This window comes from Bombus pascuorum, chromosome 8 (genome assembly GCF_905332965.1).
Source record: "Bombus pascuorum chromosome 8, iyBomPasc1.1, whole genome shotgun sequence".
Taxonomy (NCBI): domain Eukaryota; kingdom Metazoa; phylum Arthropoda; class Insecta; order Hymenoptera; family Apidae; genus Bombus; species Bombus pascuorum.
The window spans coordinates 4714482-4736007 of NC_083495.1; the positions used below are offsets into that span (position 1 = coordinate 4714482).

The 21526-nt window shown below is 29.6% G+C and overlaps 5 protein-coding genes across 11 annotated transcripts; 2 read left to right on the forward strand and 3 right to left on the reverse strand.

Moving 5' to 3' along the window:
* Positions 1-49: 49 nt before the first annotated feature.
* On the forward strand, positions 50-2459 carry LOC132909934 (trifunctional enzyme subunit beta, mitochondrial). The gene is made up of 7 exons (XM_060965166.1): positions 50-237; positions 562-724; positions 793-1168; positions 1250-1424; positions 1485-1765; positions 1835-2140; positions 2229-2459. The coding sequence occupies exons 1-7, from the start codon at positions 183-185 to the stop codon at positions 2271-2273; spliced, it is 1401 nt and encodes a 466-aa protein (XP_060821149.1). The 5' UTR covers positions 50-182; the 3' UTR covers positions 2274-2459.
* On the reverse strand, positions 2163-3582 carry LOC132909935 (exosome complex component RRP41). The gene is made up of 3 exons (XM_060965167.1): positions 3295-3582; positions 2925-3218; positions 2163-2834 (listed from the first exon to the last, which is right to left on the reverse strand). Exons 1-3 carry the CDS (start codon positions 3466-3468, stop codon positions 2490-2492), a joined length of 813 nt encoding a protein of 270 aa, XP_060821150.1. The 5' UTR covers positions 3469-3582; the 3' UTR covers positions 2163-2489.
* A 276-nt stretch (positions 3583-3858) lies between these two features.
* Positions 3859-6497, reverse strand: LOC132909933 (dynein regulatory complex protein 1). Its single transcript, XM_060965164.1, has 7 exons — positions 6199-6497; positions 5940-6084; positions 5786-5846; positions 5597-5723; positions 4535-5515; positions 4274-4470; positions 3859-4205 (listed from the first exon to the last, which is right to left on the reverse strand). Exons 1-7 carry the CDS (start codon positions 6222-6224, stop codon positions 3973-3975), a joined length of 1770 nt encoding a protein of 589 aa, XP_060821147.1. The 5' UTR covers positions 6225-6497; the 3' UTR covers positions 3859-3972.
* Positions 6498-6950: 453 nt separating this feature from the next.
* LOC132910088 (protein wings apart-like) lies at positions 6951-12740 on the reverse strand. Its single transcript, XM_060965528.1, has 11 exons — positions 12049-12740; positions 10011-11743; positions 9683-9931; positions 9337-9585; positions 9032-9256; positions 8713-8935; positions 8410-8625; positions 8154-8333; positions 7997-8085; positions 7822-7923; positions 6951-7739 (listed from the first exon to the last, which is right to left on the reverse strand). Exons 1-11 carry the CDS (start codon positions 12230-12232, stop codon positions 7590-7592), a joined length of 3600 nt encoding a protein of 1199 aa, XP_060821511.1. The 5' UTR covers positions 12233-12740; the 3' UTR covers positions 6951-7589.
* Positions 12741-13168: 428 nt separating this feature from the next.
* Positions 13169-20976, forward strand: LOC132909689 (ral GTPase-activating protein subunit beta). 7 transcript variants are annotated; one of them, XM_060964646.1, is made up of 25 exons: positions 13169-13571; positions 13665-13793; positions 13858-14085; positions 14261-14287; positions 14402-14616; positions 14698-14881; positions 14985-15245; positions 15481-15672; positions 15864-15968; positions 16041-16181; positions 16250-16488; positions 16569-16799; positions 16892-17045; positions 17102-17209; positions 17573-17674; positions 17918-18058; positions 18149-18163; positions 18241-18401; positions 18484-18657; positions 18732-19141; positions 19227-19638; positions 19714-20026; positions 20111-20374; positions 20451-20700; positions 20765-20976. In XM_060964646.1, the coding sequence occupies exons 2-25, from the start codon at positions 13691-13693 to the stop codon at positions 20889-20891; spliced, it is 4557 nt and encodes a 1518-aa protein (XP_060820629.1). In that variant the 5' UTR covers positions 13169-13571; positions 13665-13690; the 3' UTR covers positions 20892-20976. The 7 variants fall into 7 exon arrangements, with proteins under 7 accessions (XP_060820629.1, XP_060820624.1, XP_060820625.1 ...); XM_060964641.1 differs by having other exon boundaries at positions 13169-13413; positions 13511-13571; positions 13665-14085; XM_060964642.1 differs by having other exon boundaries at positions 13169-13368; positions 13511-13571; positions 13665-14085.
* The last annotated feature ends 550 nt before the right edge of the window (positions 20977-21526 follow it).

Genomic DNA, 21526 nt, shown 5'->3' on the forward strand with positions numbered 1-21526 from the left:
GTTCACAAGTAAAATTTTTTGAGAATAAGACTGAAATAAAGATCGAAGTCCACGTCATGTTCAACATTTACTGGTACCAGAGAAGAAATGCTAGTGCATAAGTAACCAGTAAAAAAGAATAGTAACATATATAAAAATAAGCGAGATTTTTAAAAACTGTTAAATTTAAAGTAATTTTAAACATGCATTCTCTCGCAAAAAATAGTTTTTTAATGAAGAGAGGATTTCCTAAATATGGTATGTTAAATTACTTTGTGCTATAAATCATTGTAGAACAATAAAAACAATGCAAGTAATGATTCTTAATTATTTACGTACAAAGTACAAAATCGGAAACTTTAAAATAAAAATGATTTAATAACTTTTTATAAGCACTGATGCTATTTATACAATGTAATGATTTTCTACTAATATATAGTCAGTCAATAAATTTATTTAAAATTCCTAATTTTATAACACACTTATTAATATTTACAGAATAATAAAATAGATATAATTATTTCCAAGTACAAAATATACTTATTAAATATGTTATGAATGTATAATTTATTTGTACTTCAGGTTCTGCAGTAAATTATTTAAAAACGAATAAGTTTTATGCAACTAAAAGCAATCATGCTGCTAAAAACATTGTATATATTGATGGTGTAAGAACACCATTTTTGCAATCTGGAACAAGTTATAAAAACTTGATGGCATATGATCTTGCCAGACAATCATTAGTGTAAGTTAACCTAAACACTAATTTTTATGTTAATTCAATTATAATAATGTATCATATTTTATTACAAGGGCCTTGCAAAACAAAATTAAATTTCCTAAAGAAATTGTTGAATACATTGTTTATGGTACAGTAATGCAAGAAATAAAAACTTCAAATATTGCTAGAGAAGCAGCTTTAGCAGCAGGATACAGTGATCATACTCCTGCACATACTGTAACAATGGCATGCATCAGTAGTAATCAAGCTCTTACAACTGGTATGGGTTTGATTGCATGTGGTGTGTATGAAGTGATTGTTGCAGGTGGAGTGGAATTCATGTCAGATATACCAATTAGACATAATAGATCTATGAGATCATTGATGTTACAAGCTAATAAGGCAAAATCAATTGGGCAAAAGTTACAACTTCTTACTAGTATTAGACCATCATATTTTGTACCAGATGTATATTACCTTTTATAACAAAATTATGCTTTAATTATATCTACTTATATCTTATACTTAATTGTATTTATATAATTGTAGTTACCTGCAGTAACTGAATTTTCTAGTAATGAAACTATGGGAGGTAGTAGTGATAGATTAGCAGCTGCATTTGGAATTTCAAGGAAAGAACAGGATGAATATGCTTTGCGTTCACATACTTTAGCTGCTAAAGCACAACAACAGGGATACCTCACAGACGTAGTTCCCTATAAAGGTAATATTAAAATAAACGAAATAAATAAAATATGTTAATTGATCTGGGTACCTTTTCTAGTTCCAAATGTAAGTGAGGTAGTAAATAAAGACAATGGTATTCGTGTTTCAACACCTGAACAATTAGCAAAATTAAAACCAGCATTTGTTAAACCATATGGAGGAGTTACTGCTGCTAATGCATCTTTTTTAACTGATGGAGCATCAGCAGCTTTGATAATGACAGAAGAAAAAGCTCTTCAACTTGGTCTTACTCCAAAAGCGTATTTAAGAAATTTCACTTATGTTTCTCAGGATCCTGTTGATCAATTGCTCTTAGGACCATCCTATGTTATACCACAAGTAATACTTTATTATTGTTAAATGTACATGTTTAGAATTTTAACACATAATGTTTCAAATAAATTGTAGATACTCCAAAAAGCAAAATTAAATGTTAAAGACGTCGGAGTGTGGGAAATACATGAAGCTTTTGCTGGACAAATTTTAGCTAATTTAAAAGCATTAGATTCTGATTGGTTTGCACAAAATTACTTAGGAAGGTCTTCAAAAGTAGGAGTACCAGATCTTAATAAATGGAACGCATGGGGTGGATCTTTATCAATTGGTCATCCATTTGCAGCAACTGGAATTCGGTTAGCTACACATACCGCGAATCGACTTATCAAAGAAGATCAACAATTTGGATTAATTGCAGCTTGTGCAGCTGGAGGACAGGTAAAAGACGTATAAAGAATAATTCACAATTATTATCATCTTATATTTATATCAAGTAGCTTTATTTTAATAACTATATAAATTATAGGGTGTTGGTATGATTATGGAAAGGTACCCTGGTGCTAAGGTTTGAGATGCAAGAAGGGGAAAACGAATGAATATAAATATTCTAAAAGAAATGTGGATATTACTTTAAAGAAAAAAGATGGTGTACAATTATAGTGTTTGATAAAATATATATATATTCTTTATAAGATAAATATATTTAAAAAAAATTTTGTATGTGATTTTTATGAAAAAAATTGTGTATTACCTGACATTTTTCGTGTACAATTTTTTATTAATATATCTAATTTAATGCAACATGAAAAAGAGAAGGAAGTGATTGTTCTGTTAAATATTGTCTAACTGCGTGATCTAAAATAGTTTTTATATCTTGACATCCATATAATACACGAGCTTTTAAAGACTCAAATTGAGACAAATGCAACCTTTGGCCTGCTCCTTGTGCTACTACTATCAAACCATCTTTTGATGTACTATCACTATTCGGTAATGCAACAACAGACAAAGTAACACCAGGAGCACATTCTTCTAGATAATTTGCATCCAGAACTCCTCTCCCTAATGTATTATCTTCATCTTCCGAAGATGGATTATTAATTAATGTTACAGTGCAACCTATGGCATAATTCTACAAAAAAAAAAAACGATAATAAATTTAATGACAAAGGTTCTTTTTTCAATGAAAATTACAGGACATTTGTTTCATTTTATATATTACCTTGATAGGAATTCCAGCATCAATTAAAGCAAGTGTAGCTGCATTTACAGATGCACAATATTCACTTCCATCAACTTGTAATGCTTCTACATAAATATCTATCTGTGAACGTGGATATATTTCTAAATGTATTATGGCTTCCATTGCGTGTTTTAATTGAAGAGATCTTTCTTGCGACTTTCTGTCTCCTCTTGGTTTGCGTTTACGTTCTCCAGAAGATAAACTAAATACCGCCATGCTATATTGACAATTCACTATGCCTTTAGTTGTATTCCTTCCTGTAGAACCTCTTGGCTAAATAAACATAACATTAATCGTATATGGTTCAATGTATTAATATAAAAATTATAACGTACGATAAGTTGTTAACCTGATGAGGCCCATATACTGTAACCAAAATTTTAGTGTTACCCTGTTCGATATAAGCACTTCCATCGGCTTGACCAAAAACACCCATTTTTACACGAATCTGCCTTAATTCTAATGCTCGCCTACCATCTGGACGTAGCCCACTTTGATCTTCAATATTTTCTGCTTCGATCATTTTTCTCGGGAATTTTAAAACCAATGTAACCTATAAGCCTATAAGGTAAGACTAGATCGTGGATTTGGACCGGTCTTAATTGAGTCCCTTGAGTGATTTGACCCAATCGATCTCAACCTTAGCTGAAAGTACAAACTATTGAAGATTTTCTTATAAACTTATAAGAAAGCATTGCATTGATATATCCTTTTTTTCATAAATTAATTTATTTCAAATGTTTAAATCTAATTTAACTATTTCATTTATTTGAATTTGAAATATCAATACTTTCATAGGTTTTATTTAACCAGTAATGTTTATATACATATAGTGTTTCATAAACATTTAATAACGTTCTGTTATAAAACATTAAATAAAATACGAAGACAGTGAAATGCACATAAAATAAGATATTTTTAACAAATAACAACTACATAATTATGTGTATTATTTTATTTAATTTTTATTTTTAAAAAACAGTTAATACATTTCAATTTGTTTTTTTGCCAGTTTTTTGTACTAGTTCTATCCTCCAACTCCTAATTTTTCTAATAAATCATGTTTATCCTTAAAATAATTTTTATACCACATTATATGATCATACTTTTCTTCAATTGTCATATATGGGTTCTTTGAAAGTCCAACACATACCAATTCCATAAAATGTCGTATTGGACCCTTAGGAGGACACCATGGTGTCAACTCACGTTCTAAGAATACATGCTTTGAGAAATGCACATTTTGTTCCTTTTCCATCCCTATATCATATAAAGAATCATATTTATAAGTTATATATAAAATGACAGTCTAATTTTTCTACTTATACCTTGTTCATTATCTATAGGAAATTTCCATAGTTTTCCTTCTTTAGACCATTCAATCATTTCTTGAAATGCATTTGTAGGGTATTTAGATACTGAAAGTTGCAATTTCTCCCTTTCCCAAGCGTCCCATATTTTAAATTTAGGAATATCGGTATTTTCCAAAAAATCATCGAAGATTCTTTCATAATCTGTATTATTGCTATAAAAAAATTTTAAATGGATTAAACCATAAATTTTTAGATTTATTTAATAAAATATGCAACCTCTCATTATCATCAATGATGCTGGATCTTTTTTGCTGTCTTATTAGTTTTCCAATTACAGTTGGTTTTTTCTGAGCTACATATTTTAGCATCCCAATTATTGATGGTTCCTTTTGTGTTTCATATTTCTTTACAAGCTTATCACTAATATCCCTTACTTTCTTTTGCTGACTTTTTAGTTCGTAAATTATAGATGGTTCCATTTGTCCTTTATATTGTATTCCAAACTTATCATCAATATTCTTTACCTTACTCGATTGGGTTTTAAGCATTTCAATCATTGATGGTTCCTTTTGTGTTTTGTGTTTTCTTCCAAGCTTATCACTAACATCCCTTATTTCCTTCTGCTCACTTTTTAGCTTATGAATTATAGATGGTTCCATTTGTTTCTCATATTTTATTTCAAACTTATCATCAATATCCTTTACCTTACTCAATTGGGTTTTAAGCATTTCAATCATTGATGGTTCCTTTTGTGTTTTGTGTTTTCTTCCAAGCTTATCACTAACATCCCTTATTTCCTTCTGCTCACTTTTTAGCTTATGAATTATAGATGGTTCCATTTGTTTCTCATATTTTATTTCAAATTTATCATCAATATCCTTTACCTTACTTAACTGGCTTTTAAGCATTTCAATTATTGATGGTTCTTTCTCTATTTCATGTTTTCTTCCAAGCTTATCACTAACATCCCTTATTTCCTTCTGCTCACTTTTTAGCTTATGAATTATAGATGGTTCCATTTGTTTCTCATATTTTATTTCAAATTTATCATCAATATCCTTTACCTTACTTAACTGGCTTTTAAGCATTTCAATTATTGATGGTTCTTTCTCTATTTCATGTTTTCTTTCAAACTTATCATTGACATCCCTTATTTTTTTTCGCTGACTTTCTAGCTTAGGAATGATAGATGATTTTTGTGGTACTTTAGATTCGTTATTAATAGTCCTTGTTTTACTTTTAGCTTTATCTTCATTACTATAAATAACATCAATATTATATATTTATATAATTTATTAGAATAAAAATATAATTTAAGCAAAAAAGTTATACTTAAACCTTTTACTTAATATATTATCTACAGTCTGAATTTTATTGATATTATCGAACAAAACTGAAAGAATTTTTCCTTTATCTTGGTCTGATGTTGTAGTTAAAATTTGGGCTGCTTTGGTTAACTCATATTCTATGATAAGAAATTTCTTGTCTTATTATGCATCTATCTTAAAATAAATTATAATGTCTTACCTATTTGTCTTCTCTTTCGTGCTGCTTTTGCACTTTGTAAGTAGTCTATACCTCTTAAATTCTTCAGAAAAAAGGAACACGAAATAAAAATTATAAACATAGACACACATATTAAAAGAAATAAGTTTTATATTAAAAGTAACGAAATATTTACATCATTAATTTTATCAGAAATTTCAGCATCTGAATCCGAATCAGAAGAAGAAGAATCAGATGATGATGATGATGAATTAGTTCTTATTACATTAAACGTGATATTTAACCTTTGAAATGGCAATATAATTTGAGTTTTAGTACTCCTAGAAATTTATAATTATGGGATTATGTAATATTATTTATTTGAATTATCATGTTCATATAGAACTGATAGATAGGTTAATAAGAATATTAAAATTACATAAATGAATACTTACTTCGAAAGAAGAAACGTTGCTAACATTTCGTTACGTTATTATATACATATATTGCTTACATATATATATTATTTTATTCTATTTTGCTATTAAATCTATAGCATAAATTAGTCAAATTCTAGATTATCATGTTACGGATTGACCCTAAATAAAGTCATTCCTGATTTTGCGAATATGTTTGTTAACAGTAAACTTAACATACATATTTTCTAATAAAATATAACTTTTTGATAAATTGTTTCTAAAATTTCTTTTTAAAAAGATTTCAATATCACTCACTTAATATGAGCGTATGAATACATACATATGTACATGGTTACATATACATATGTACAGTTTGTAAAAACATGTTTACTTTTAAGTCTAATTTTCAACTTTTCGAACTCAGAAATCTTGTTTAATAAGTTGACACATATCTTACATGTATTTTTGTACATTTTTGTAGACATTCCATTTAAAATAAATAATGTAAATAAAATATGTAATGTTTTCAAATTGATTTTGACTTACCTTAAATGAAAGAAAAATATATATATTTTTGTTTTATATTTCTTGATATAAAATGTATTTGATTTTTATGAAAAAAAATGGTTTATTTACAAATTCGTAATTTATGAAGCTAGTTTATTGCATACACATAACAATATAATGTATCTTTTATTTTTCCTTTGAAATTGTGAGACAAAATATGTTATTAAAGGTTTATGAAGTTTTATATCTCTTAATGAGATACAATAACTGGAAACTGGGAATTTAAGATACAATTATAATTTATAAATTTACATTTACAAAGCTTATAGTATAATTTTAATATTAAAATAAACTTACAAAATAATGCTATATCAAATCTTAAACGGGTTGTAATAAACCCCAACACCGCCAATCTTGTAACAAAACTTAAAATGTAAAATAAATTGAAATTTCAAAATAATGGAAAAATTTAAAATTTATGCATTATTATACAGCAAACGAATTATACTCTGACAAGAAGTTTACAAATTATCATTCTTCTTGTCAGTCACATAATTTAAAAAAATGTTTGTTTGGCAAAGCAACTAAAGTAATAATATTACATACGTGCCATTAAAAAACTTAAGTGAGCTGCATGCGTAATTACAAGGCGCGTTCTTTATGATATTAGTTTCTAGTAATTAATTAACTTATGCTTAATACCTAACTCGTTACTGTGATTGGGAAAATAAGTCAATTTAATGAAAGGTACAGCAATAAATTACGTAAGTGAATAAATATATATCAAAATATATGGTCAATATGAAACAGGTCCATTCATATTGCAATTGATAAAATTTCCTTCGTTGGACACATATAACTTTGGCTCTTTTTGCATGCCAGGGTAATAAAAAATATCAAATGTGTAAATGTGATATCAATCAAGACGAAGATAAATGGAGCATTATGTTTGGATCTTCTAAAGCTGATAATGGTAATTCACTTTTCTCTTCTTCAATGCGGGCATCTGAGACTTTTAGGAACTTAATCACCTTTTCAGTAGCAGCAATTCCACAGCTGCTTACTTCATTCTAAAATAAATTATTCATATATTCAAATTTTCTAATAATTTTTTATAAATGTGTATAAATAAAAAAGATTAAAAATAATTACCGATGCCGTTAAATTCATGAAATTGAAGAATTTCTGAAGTACAGACACCATAGTAGTAAAATTATTATCTGGAAGTCTACTGCGTACCAACAATTCATAATCCTGAAAGTATATGTATTACATTATTTTCTTCTATAGTATTAGCATTGTAATTTTAAACTTAAAAATTTATTACCTTATTATCCATTATTAAGTAACCAAGTAAAAGCACTACATATGCTCCTATTAAAGTATGTTCCATATGACGTCCCGCTTTTTGTAATACTACAAAAAGAATTTCTAAAATTATGTTTTACAAAATTTATAATATCTTAAACAAAAATTATACGAACATTTTGTGACAGTTTCTTCAATGAATTCCTCTTGAGATTTAGTTGTTGTCGATACAGTTTCTGTTTGTTCAGAATCTTTTTTACCATCTAAAATAGCATCGGTTTTTTGTTCTTCGGCACGTGCCAATTCTTCTTGTTTATAAAATAGATCGATTAAACATTCTACTCCACTTTCCTCTGCTGTTTTTTACAGAAATAAATACAATATATCAGATCTACATCTTCGTGAAAACAATATAATTTATAAAATACCCACCGTCAAAAATATTTTCTATTGATGGGGGAGCTTTAGATTCGATAAGCAGCTGTTTATTATCATCACATTGTTCTACTAAATTTATTAATAAAATCAAAGCTAACATCATCATATCAAAACGTTTCTCTTCAGGAAGTGACTCGGGGACGCGCAATAAAAGATACAAACTGCAATCTAAAACACCTGGTTGCAAGCCTAATGATTTACTCCCAAAAGCTAAAATAATTATAAAACATTGTATTATACATTGGTAAAAGTAAATTATTAATACTTTTTGAAAGATAAAATATAATAAAGTCCTACATTGTCTATTAAATCGATGTGTAAGGTTAATAAGAACCTTAATAATAGCAAACAAGCATTCTCTAATAACAGCACCAGTGGAAGTTTTATCACTTGGGTCTATAGTAGGATAAATAGGAATTTCTTGTCCACAAAGATGATATAAATTTGCTAAAGTGCTGACTAAAACTCCATTCTCATATTTCAATAAATATACTTGATTTTCCTCATTCATATGAGTAACCTAAAAGAATTTCAATTAAAAAGGATAAATAAATGTATCGTAAACTGTATTATAAATTTTAAGTATGTATATCATTATATAAAACATAGATCTCACATTTTCTAATACACGTAAACATCTATCAACTTTACGCAATTTGTCTAATAATGGATCTGTCCAGCCAGATTTTGTAATATTTTGGGTATTAATATGGCGATGACAATCTCTGATAGTCTTTACAATATGCTCTAAACCTCCCAATTCTCTAAGTTCTTCTTTAAACCATTCACCAGCACGTTTGGATGTAAGACTAAGGAGTGTCTCCATAGCAAGTTGACCAACCTAGAATTAATTTGTTATATATTTGTTCATTTACTTTTTATATTTCTTTCCTGGTAATTATGAATAGAAATAATACTTACAGTTATATTATCAAGATTTAAATGTTTTGCATGTCCTTGAGCTTGAATATCAGCACATAACTGACGTACTTTTTCTTTATTTTTTAGAAGTTCTGCCCGACTAAGGCCACAATCATCAAGTGCATCTTTATGACTGGCATCAGATTCTAACAAACTTAACATTAATTCTAAACAATCACGATCTAAATCCATAGCTAAACGATCTTGACTTAATACAAACATTACTGTTGCTGTACATAAAGCAAGACTCTACAAAACACATAGAGTTTCATTTAAATTTTCACATATATTATTAGACCTGATAAAATTTACATACATTACATTCTATGAAAATAAAACATTTTACCTGATCTTTTGTTGCATCATGAAGAGCTTTAAAGAATTTAGCAACAGTGCCATGAGCACGTACATGCATACGAAATGCAGGTGCCATACATTTGCTTGCCAATCTTATAGCTGAAAGGCAGCGAGTAGCATTTGGATTGTTTTCTCTTAAAGTGTCTAATATATATTCAACATCATCATTAAACTCTTGAAATTCTCCACTTTCTTGAATTTGATGAGCTTTTTTCACGTTTTTTACTACAGTATAGAACTAAAAAGACAGTATTGTTCAATATCAAATTTGTAATAAATTAATATATTACAATGCATAAAGTATACAATGTACATACTCCCTTTACTTTCTTGCCACAACGAACACTAGTTATAGCATCAGATTCATCTTCAAAACCTGCGTCAGCTTCAGGATATTTTACAACTCTTGTTAATTGTGAAGGATCGAATTCTTCTTCATAAGCCACAGGATCTGTACCACTAAGAGATCCTGAAGCAGTAGTAGGTGTACTATTTCCAACATTAGAAGTATCTGTGGTACTAGATTCTTTATCACTATCACACCACTTGTGTTTGTACAAAGCTCTTCTTTTATTTCCATTTGTAGTACCTGTTGAGCGACTTTTAAAAATACTACCTTTCTTAGTAGCAGGTTTCTGAATAGTTGTACATGGAGTATTTAATGGTTGTAATTCTGTGACTGTACTAGTTACATGTAATGCTATATCATTTTCTGCATTACCACTCACACCTTCACTGTCATCGCTCCCAGAAAACCAATCTTGATCAACTAAGGTTTTTGCTGTAGCTGTGTCATTATCAATAATACGGTTAGTTTGTTCTGTTTCTACTTCAGGATCAGGTTCTGGAACTGGATCTGGTTCAGCTTCTAGTTCTGTTTCTGTTCCTGATCCTAATGCTGGTTCTATACCTGGACCTGATTCTGGTACTGAGTCTGATTCTGATTTTAATTCATGTTGTAAAGTAGGTCCAGAAACTACTTCATTTGTTGGAATATCTATAGAACAGTGTTGGACTTCATCTGGAACAACTTCTGTATTTTCTTCAGTCTCTGAAGTATTTATCATCATTGGTCTTGTTTGCATAGGGTCAGAATCACTTGACAATATATCAATTAGTTCTTGAGTTGTAGTTGGCAGTGGTTGATCACGCCCAATTAATGGTTCAATTGCTGGTTTACAAGAGTACGTAGAACCACAATCAGTCTTAACAATATCATAATGAGATATTAATGTATTGTTGGAATCAGTAACAGATTTCCTAAGGGTTAAAGAAAGACCAGAACTATGTGAATTAGATGTTACTGGTGCTGTAGACACAATAGAAGATGTTGTTGTTAAATCTAACTGCAGATTTTTTGCTCGACTACGGGTAGTTCTGCGCATTTCTGAATTTTCTAAAGGTATTGATACAGTCGAGATAATGGGTTCTTGAGAACGAACTGCTTTATGATCAGATTTAACATTCACATCCACATTAAAGTTTTTACGTTCCATATCTACTTTTGTGGGGCTGATGAGGGGTGTAGAAATTCTATATGTTTCAGGTTCTGGCTGTTGAGTGTTCTGCACATTCCCATAGACTAATCGTGCTGTACCTTTGCATATTCTCAATACAATAGGAGGTTTCCCTTCTTCTCTAATAGGAGGATCATTATTGATTCCTTCCAAAGTATCTGTCACTTTTTTAGCTGGAGCATTTGATACTTTTGTTAAGGATTGTTTTGATTGTAGTTGTTGTTGTGGTGGTGGTGGTGGTGGTGGTGGTGGTTGTGGAGAGATTTTTTGAGCACGGGCTCTACCATAATGTGAATCAGGTACTTGTCTATATATTGCCATATCCTGGCGAGATTCTTCTATTGAAGGTGGAACATTTCTACTTTTAAAAAATTTCTTAGGTTTAACAACTGGTGGTGCAACATCTGATTTATTGTCAGGATCAGTTTCAAAGGAAAATGGATCTTTCCCAGAATTTACACGAGCATTCTGATTTCCATAATCAAGCTTTACTCTTTTTGCACCAAAGGTATTGTGAATATCATCTCTCCTTCCTATAAATGAAATAATATTCACATAATTTCCTATAACATTTATTCTTATTTGTTAAATCATCAATTATATAAATGTTGCAATTGATAAATGTACAATGTATAGGTAGATTTATCTTTTAAATAAAACCATATATATAAAAGCAAAGTATGTAAAGTATATAGAATAAAACAAAATCTTACATTAAATAATTTTTTGAACATTCTATGTTGTTAGACACTAAATGTATGTTTAACATTTATTAATTAAATATAAATAAATATGTGTGACAAAGGATATAATTTATATTGACAAGGAAAGTACATACCATTGATATTTGTACTCCTTATAGATGTAAAAGATGTTATACCCCATTTCCCAACAGTGCCAGCTGATTTAGCAGCGGAAGGTCGATTGCTATTTTCCCTAAAAAGCTTATCAAATTGAATACTCCCAGGTGTCACACTACTGACCTTACGGCTGTAAGATTTTGTGTAACTACGGGACGTCATACTGTATTCTTCAGTATTTCAAAAGTGTTCCACATCTCAAAAGACACAAATAATATTTCTCTTCATTTTTTTAATTTAAGCATGTAGGAAATAAGCATTGATTGTTTGCATACTTGCGGAGAAGTGTTATGAGGAAAAAAACCTCAATTCATCGGAATCGTTATTCGCGTTGATAATTAAAAACTTGAAGTAAAAAATCAAGAAGCAATATCTTCGGAACATATGAAAGAAACAAACGCCATGTTTCATTTGCTATTTACCCCGATGCACAAATATATGAAACTGTAACTTCAAATTCGATTTATGTTCGGAAACATTGTTCTTATCTTAGTTATTCTTGATCCTATATTTTTACACTTAGCTTTAATTATTATAATTTTTATATGTCAGCATAAGTCCAACTAGAAATATTAGTCATAACATGATCTTGAGCCATCTGTCGATGTTTTTCGTTTCAAGATTTAGATACATACCATACACAAAAAAAAAACGAGTAATACAATATACAAGATTGTAATACTTGTCGTCCTATCCAGTAGGTAGAGCTAAAATGCTATCTTCTACCTTTTATCTACCTTACCGGTAGAAAATCCTCCAATCAAAATTTATTTTATGTAATAAATGATGAATTGTGCTTTATGTGAATTTCAAACTTAAGAATCTTTAACTTTTAGGGACTCTTAGAAATAAATCAGATTATATATATATATATATATTATATATACGCATAGACATGCATATATGCAGATATGTATTTTGTAGATATGATTTCAATATTTTTCGATCTCACATTTATTTTATTTTGAAATATTTTACTGTATCTTAAAAAAGTATTTATGAATGGAATTAGTATTTTATACAACAATAATTTTTAAAAAAGTGATTAATAATTCTTAATTATGAATTATAGTTATCTATTTTTTAACATCGAAACAAAATTTATTTAATTTTATATATTTTTCAATAAATTAAATATTATATGGGGACATTTTTTAGGAACAAAAACACTATTACGATACAATTATACAACAGCCAATAAAAACCATATTGAGAAAACTTACTACATAGAAGTGATAATCTGTCAAATAATGCTCGCAACTGTCAAGTTTTACACATATCTATACATATTTGACAATGTTTGTTGCTTTAAAAATTACATACATATAATTCTGCAAATATATGTACTGTTTTTATGTGTACCAAATGAAATTAAACAGTTTTTGTACCTAAATTGAAAGAATATATACGAAATTTTACTTTCTCTTTTTTAATTTTTAGAAGGCATCAAACCAGAAAGTAATCTATGAATTTAGGCGTGTTTAATAGAGTTAATCTTAAGGTAATGGCGTAATATTCTTTTTTTGTATTATTATAATATTTATTACAATAATTTTTCTATTATTATAATATACTAATTATTATATCTATATAGGATACCCAAGGAGGAATGTATTCCGAATGGGCTTCTCTAAGTGTTTTGATTCAACAAGGCTCAGAAGAAAGTCAAAGTGTCCTAGAAAAGTTTTCTCCTGGAGCAGGAAAAGAAGTTGCTTTATCTATTGTACGTCAATTGGCTGCAAATCTTGGCATTACACAAGCAGCTGAGCCTAGTCCATTATGTACAGATAAGGAAGTACAATGGTGTATGGAAGTAATATGTTTTGGGCTATCCTTACCTTTGGCTGAGCATGATACTGTTAGAGATTGTGTTAATGTATATTGTGAGTGGTTGTCTGCATTATATTCTACACCGAAGATATGTGTACCTAGACCAATCATAGATGATCCTAATTTCTATGCCAGAAAAATAATCAGCCATTTTCATAATTTATTTGTTCCACGAAAAGGAGAAGGTAAAATAAATCACTGTAATAAAATAAATTACCTTTTTCATATTTTCCTTTTGTTTTTTTGTATATTTTATAACACATAATATGAATTTCTAACTCCAAAAAAGTTTAGTATTAATTAAATATTTAGCATGTTGGATATATTTTTATCTAACAGTTATTATCTTTTCCTTTGTAGTCTGGCCATTTTTATATCAGGATCTAGGTAATTTTATAACTAAAATAACCATATTACATGAAGGACTATGTATAAAGAAGTTACATTTTAATGACAGTTATAAATACTTAATGCTTGTAAAATATTAAATATTATTTACAGGAACAGATACAATTAATAGGCAAGCTGTTTTATGTCATAGAGTACTTAGAACATTGCAACAAATTGCAAGAGGACCTGCCACTTTAGAAAGAGAAACCTGGGAGAGCTTATTATTATTTCTTATTGGTATTAATGATGCGCTTTTAGCTCCTCCTGCAACAAGAGAGGATGCTGGAGAGCAGTTATGTGAAAGAGTTCTAGGTGTATTGCTAGAGGTATTATGTTTTTGTAAGAAAAATGTTGTTATTGAATAAGCAGTTTATAACAAGTTAATAATTATATAAAAATGCTTTTAGGTATGGTTAGTAGCATGTGAACGCAATTTTCCATCACCACCATTATGGCGCACATTAAGAGAGTCATGTCTTCGTTGGCGACACAGATTAGCATTGGTAGAACAGTGGAATCGTGTTTGCCTTGCTCTTACAGCAAGGCTCTTGCAAATTATGTATGGTCCAATGTTTCCAGAATTAAAAATAAGTTAGTTATTTCAATTTATAATTTGTCATTATATACATATTTATATTGTTCTTCACATAAGTAATTTATATCATTATTACTCATGTAAATATAATATACTTAGGTGAAGAAGATTCTCAACTTGTACCACCTACAATGTCAGATGAAGCAGTGGCTCAAGCTTGGTATAGATTGTTGCGAACTATAGGTGATCCTGTTGATCTATGCAGACCTGCTGTTATTTCACAGACTCAAGCATTTTTACAGTATGCTATTGCAAGTCCAAATGTAATAGATCCGTGTCAACATCCATGTTTACAGAGCTTGCCACAAATATTTTTAAAAGCCATTAAAGGTATAGCTGGACAAGTGGATGCTTTCCTTGGTAAGTGCATACTTATATAATTGAATTATGTAAAGTTCTGTAATATCCAAATATAACTGATATCACACTTTTATGGGGATCATATATATGCAAGTTATAAATTGTATATTCTACAAAAAAATTAAGATGATCTGTTTCAATACTTTTCCTATTTACTTTGAAATACCTATAATAGGATATGGAGTTTCCAACTTGCTTTGTTGGTGATGGTTGCACGCAGTCACAAATGTTTTAGGAGTTTCACAGGCATGTTGCTGGGAAGAATGTTGTGTATCTACCATCACATGTGGATCTGCTAGCACTGGAAGTGGAGGTGTAGGATGGGATAAATCAAGTAGTAAGGATATGACGCAACCTTCTCCTACACCTCCAACACAACGCAGACTTGCCAAAAGTTTCAGTGTAACACCTTCTGCAGTGACTAAGGGTACTCAGCACTTATCTTTCGGTGTTTTACATTTATACACATGTCTCCTAAAATTGTATATATTTTTATCAAATATTTCTTTATATTTCTTCTCTCTCTCCTTTTTTATTGAAATATTACATTCTAAAAACAAACTGTTAGAAAAATATATTAAATTATCATTTATATTTTATAATTGTTTCCTATTATAGGAATCCCAAAAGCTTCCTTGATTGGTTTAACAACAAGTCGTGTGTCAAGTACACCACCTATGTTAATATCTAATTCAGGACCATCTTCGGCCTCAAGTACAACATGTAAGATTTAATAAATTATTTTTATTCAATAAAAATTTTATTTAGAACATTATAAAATTCTTATATTCATAGCTATGACTTCATTAGTTCAAGACATTAGGCCTCCTTTAGCTCCAGGGCGGCCAAAATGTAACAGTATATTACATCTTTTTGGTGAATGGTTATTCGAAGCTGCATTTATAGGTACTGATGGATGGTCACAAAATTTACCACGTAAGCATTATTCGATGCAATAATCAATTTTATTAAATGATATAAATATTAATGTTCTCGATAAACAGAACCATCAGGTGCATCAAAACGTCCATCTTCTGTGCTTGTTGAGGGTCCTAGTTCTTTGCAAGAAACTGTTAACGATGTTCCACCAGCTCTTTGCATAGATCGTTATGAATCCGGAAGAGCAGAAGCTTTGGGAGCACTATGTCGAATATTTTGTGCTAAAAAGACCGGAGAAGAAATTTTACCTATTTATCTAGCTAGATTTTATCAAGCAATGAATCATGGTCTTAAAGTTGATGAAGTAATAAATTATTTGTTATAATTTTACACATATAATATTTGTAAAAATACATATAATCCGTATTTAAACCTCGTTTACAGTCCCGAGAATGCGGTGAAACGTTAGCAAGTATTCTTTTGAATTCTGCTGATTTATTTCGTCTAGATCTAAATGGTGTACAAGTGTTAGTGCCTGCAGTAATATCGGCTTTAGAAACTGTACTTCCAGAAAAAGATTTAAAACTTAAATCTAATGTTGTATCAAAACCGGATTTACGAAGAGCCTCAATACATTTATTAATATCAACACTGGCGTTACCTCTACACTTTCAAGTAACTAATATATATAAAATATTTGTTCTATTATAATAATACAATCGTAAATTAAATAATTTCATACAATTTATACAATTTTTATCCTACAGAACCTTACTATCAAGGAACTTCCAACATTTCTAAGTCCAATGGTTACTGACAAAAATCATGTAACATTTGCACAGTTAAAATCGAGACTTATGAATTTGCTTATAAACGCACTACAAGTTGAAACTGATTCTCAGAATACTCATATGTTGCTAGGTAATATTGTTTCAATATTTAATATACTGCAATTTTTATAATTTATTCCTTTTTAGGTGCTCTTTTGTTAAGTGTACAAGACTCTGCAGCAGCAGAAGAAGTTGAGCAAGTCACACAACCTGACGCTCTGGCACATGATTCTGCCGTAAATTTATTATCATCAGGTTTGTTATTTCGTGTACTACTTAAATGATATTAAGTTGTATCTATACATACTGAAATTCTTAAAATTTATAAAGAATTATTCTAATGTTAAAATTTGAAAGGTAATTTCAAATTACATTATTCCAGTAATAATAACTGGAACTAATATTTCATTATTCGAGATGGCAACTTATTAACATTTATCAATTACTTGTAAATTAAAATTGAATTTTGCCTTATATCCAATGCAAGATCATAATGCTTAACATTACTTTCTTGTATTTGCTTTGTACGTGCTTCTGTAAGATGTCATTCATTTTTATTATTATAAGTTATGTTTTGTTATGCATTCATCATTGTACTGTTTCATCATTGCTTAATAGTCACCAGCGATTCTGCCAGTCAAATAAGTATATCCAGTGACCAACGCTCGCTCGGTGACACCTCTGATATTACAACTCTTCAAGAGGAATGTGTTGCATTTGGTAAATACAAGTATTTTTTATATTAGTTTTGCGTTTAATTATCGTGCATATAAGAAATGTTGTGAAATATCATCTATTTTTATTTCGATGTTTTTGTTATACATTGAAGCTTTATTTGGATAACATTATGCAAAAGCTTGCATTTCAAAAGATTTGTAACATATATTGTACATAGTATTACATTTTGAAAATTAGTTAAATTCGTACATTTTTTATAATTAAATATACGGATTACTGTTACAGATTCAGCTCATGCTCTTTTTGTAAGAGCTACATATTTAGTTTGTCACAGATTAATATCATCATGGAAGACAGATTTAAATATCTCTCTAGCAGCACTTGAGATATTATCAGGATTAGCTAGAACACGTATTCGTGAAACAGGTAAATCATAAAATTTATCAATTTATATGATAGTACTTTTTGATTTAGGAAATATCCCAACTCATATAATTTTAAATATTTTATACGCAGCAAGGAAACTAACAGGTTGAATTATATTCTACGATACAATTTATAGTTTCAAATTTAATTACAAAATACTATATTTTTAATAAACATTGCAGATGCTTTAGAATGTAAACGGGCTGTGAAATGGCTCTGTGACTACATTGCATATCAGTGTTGGCGTCCACCACCAGCTCATTCTAAAGATCTTCATTCTTCTATTGTTGCTGCATTTAGTTGTTTAAAAACTTGGCTCACTGCTCATTCACAATTGTTACAAGTTATTATTTTATTTATATCTAATTGCAACAGATGTTAGCATTGCAACAAATTTATACTTACAATTAGAATCATTCTTTTAGGATAAGGATTGCTTAACAACAGTTCTGGAAGTAGTCGAACTTGGTGTGTCAGGAACAAAAAGTGTAGGAAAACCTGGTGAACCCATTAAAATGAAAGATGAGAAAGAATTAAAACCAGCATCTATGCGTGTTAGAGACGCTGCTGACGCGCTTCTTACCGTCATTTTAGAACAAGTATATTAGGCAGTGTTATGATTGACAAATAATAAATTTATGAAAGTATTTTAAGTAAATTTATTTGTTTACAGGTTGGTTATTTCCCTAGTGCATGTGGAGCACAGTCATTGTCATCTTTACTAGATGAAGTATCACTTCTCCGACATTGTAATAGTTGGACTGGGGGTAGAGTCCCACGTCAAGCAGCAGTTGAAAGATTTCGATATTTTGTTGCAGAAAATGCTACTATATTAGCATTATTAGAAGAACCACTTGGAAATGATCAAGATCCACAACCTACTGTAACTGTATTAATACGTGGTCCATTCGGAAGACATGCTTGGACTATGCAGCTTCGACATTTACCAAGACATAGATCTAGTATAAGAAGTGTAAATACAAATCCAGGTCGACCACTGCCATTAGCTGAAGCTGCTCCACGAACAGATTACAAACCTAAATTTTTTCCTGATAATGTAGATCGAATTCCACATTGTAAAGTGTATGTTAAATTTCATCAACGTATTTTCATTCAATTCAAAATATTAAAAAATAGGATTTTATTGAAATACCCAAATTTTATTTAGGGATGAATCTATTCCAAGTTTAGAAGCAGTTATGAATGATAATGATGTAATCAGAAATGAACATCAAATTTTGTCGCAATTGTTAGAACGTCAAATGAATATTGAAACAAAATATTGTGATGGAAATGATAAAGTTTCAGAGGAAAAGACGGAAGAATGTGTACCACCTCACATTTGCCACGAATTTCAAACTGCACGTCTGTTTCTAAGTCATTTTGGTTTTTTAAATATCGAACCTAAAGAAAACAATGAATCTAGAAACAGTGGCCTTACTGCTTTAGATCCAACCATTCCAGGATTTTATTTAGACCTAGAAACTTTAGATAACATTAGTCCAAGAACATGTGATACTGTTTACATTTTTTATGTAAAAGCTGGACAAAAAACTTCTACAGAAATATTATCTAACGTGGTAATTACATTTTTTATTTTAGAATACTTTATCACTGTATATTTACATCTATGTAAAGTAGCTGTATTTTTATAGTTACATGAATCGAATGTATCATCGAATTTCTTAGAATTCTTAAATTCTCTTGGCTGGCCAGTTTCTGTATCAACACATGCCGGTTGGACTGGACATATTTCTACTTCATGGAGAGTAACACCACAATTGAATGTACCACAACCAGCTCATAGTGATCATGGTGGAGCTCTTTATAACGGCGATACTCATGTACTTTATTGGGCAGATGTTAGCTCAGAAATTGCCTTTGTTGTACCCACTCAGTTAAACAATATGGTAAATTCAGACTCACTGGAGGAAACAAGTTATGGTAGTGATATCAGTTCTAATCAAGGTACAACCTAAAACGAATGACAATGTATTAAATAAAATAATATTATATTATGTGAACGAATTATACAATAATTAATAATTGCAGTTTGGTTTGAAAGAAGCATTAGTGAAAGTACTTCACCTCGAAATAGTGGGACAGGACAGAATACAATGCAAAACTCGCGAACAATGTCACTTGATTTAGAAAAACAGCCACCTAGTTTAACAGGATCTAATTCCTGTACCTCTTCTAATGTGGATTTAGTAAAACCAAGAAAAACAGCTAAACAAGTTTTACCTGTACAAACTGACATTAAAATTATGGTTGTTTGGCTAGAGAGTTTAGAGGATTTTGCTCAATTTCCAATTAGTATTATCACTTAAATAAAGATATTTATTTATTTCAATCAAATAAAGGAAATTTTATAATCCCATTTTATGTGCAGGTGATCTTCTTCCTTGTACTTATAGCGGTCTTGAACAATCAAGAGTCATTCAAGTATCAGATGTACAAGTAATTTTTCTCCAAGCTCTCAGTAGTGGATTAATGAGAGTCAGATTACAAGGTCCAGTTTCTAGAATTAATTTGGCCACTCCACTAATTGATGGGATGGTTGTATCTAGAAGGGTATTGGGAACACTTGTTAGACAAACAGCATTAAATATGGGACGTAGGAAAAGGCTTGACAATGATAGGTATATAAAATTATAACTATAGTTTTGTCGTATTAATATGTACAATATTTATAATATTTTACAGTTACCACCCACCACATGTACGTAGACGTTTGAAGATTCAAGAAATGGTACAAAAATATAAGAAAAATTTAACTGAACCAGAGCTACTAACACTTTTATTTAGTAGTACCCAAACTTATCAAATTTAGTAAAATTAATATAAATTAAATTTACATTAAATTACACATATAATAAAGATATATTTCTGAATAATAAATATACATTACTATAGAATGATAAATTTAATTTTCCCATACTTTATAATTTAGAATATAACTGATTATTACACATGTATAATATTTAATATTTACATCATATTAAATCATGATCATATAATATTCATTATATATAATATAAAATATAACACATTCAAAATTAATATAGGAGAATTTTGTTTATATGAATAAAATTTTAGTAATGCCTGATTAACTGAACTTTAACTGAACTTCTATTATTTGAACTACCATCGAGCGTCAATCTACTTATATGAACATTTAACAATAAGGTTAAAACAGTAGAGATTGTAGGGATACGTGTTATATGACATAAATTGGCAACATTATTATGCATTTAAAAGTACATGTTTCATGGAATCCCTTATATAAGTGTGATCTATCGATTGAATGAAAAATCATAGCTGTTGGAGAGAAATAGGTAGACTCTTATTATATGAACAACCTAGTTATATGAACCAATTCGTTTCGCGACAGATTCATATAAACAGGGTTCTACTGTACTTATTTATAATATACAAGATGTTTCTTTTATCTCAAAAAATTAAAGT

Bases quoted from the DNA above. Each gene is read 5' to 3' on its own strand.
- LOC132909689 (XM_060964641.1), top strand. From the start codon at position 13,536: ATGAATTTAGGCGTGTTTAATAGAGTTAATCTTAAG. The intron at 18,658-18,731 runs GTATATTAGGCA...ATTTGTTTACAG, and splicing joins TTACCGTCATTTTAGAACAA to GTTGGTTATTTCCCTAGTGC. The intron at 19,142-19,226 runs GTATGTTAAATT...AATTTTATTTAG, and splicing joins CGAATTCCACATTGTAAAGT to GGATGAATCTATTCCAAGTT.
- LOC132910088 (XM_060965528.1), bottom strand. From the start codon at position 12,232: ATGACGTCCCGTAGTTACACAAAATCTTACAGCCGTAAGGTCAGTAGT. The intron at 9,586-9,682 runs GTAAAATGTTTT...TGTGTTTTGTAG, and splicing joins ATGATGCAACAAAAGATCAG to AGTCTTGCTTTATGTACAGC. The intron at 7,740-7,821 runs GTAATTATTTTT...AATTTATTTTAG, and splicing joins TCATGAATTTAACGGCATCG to AATGAAGTAAGCAGCTGTGG.
- LOC132909935 (XM_060965167.1), bottom strand. From the start codon at position 3,468: ATGATCGAAGCAGAAAATATTGAAGATCAAAGTGGGCTACGTCCAGAT. The intron at 3,219-3,294 runs GTTAACAACTTA...ATGTTTATTTAG, and splicing joins CAGTATATGGGCCTCATCAG to CCAAGAGGTTCTACAGGAAG. The intron at 2,835-2,924 runs GTAATATATAAA...TTTTTTTTGTAG, and splicing joins ATGCTGGAATTCCTATCAAG to AATTATGCCATAGGTTGCAC.
- LOC132909934 (XM_060965166.1), top strand. From the start codon at position 183: ATGCATTCTCTCGCAAAAAATAGTTTTTTAATGAAGAGAGGATTTCCT. The intron at 238-561 runs GTATGTTAAATT...TTTGTACTTCAG, and splicing joins GAGAGGATTTCCTAAATATG to GTTCTGCAGTAAATTATTTA. The intron at 1,169-1,249 runs GTATATTACCTT...ATATAATTGTAG, and splicing joins CATCATATTTTGTACCAGAT to TTACCTGCAGTAACTGAATT.
- LOC132909933 (XM_060965164.1), bottom strand. From the start codon at position 6,224: ATGTTAGCAACGTTTCTTCTTTCGAA. The intron at 5,847-5,939 runs GTAAATATTTCG...TTTTTTCTGAAG, and splicing joins TTTCTGATAAAATTAATGAT to AATTTAAGAGGTATAGACTA. The intron at 5,516-5,596 runs GTTTAAGTATAA...TGTTATTTATAG, and splicing joins GATAATATATTAAGTAAAAG to TAATGAAGATAAAGCTAAAA.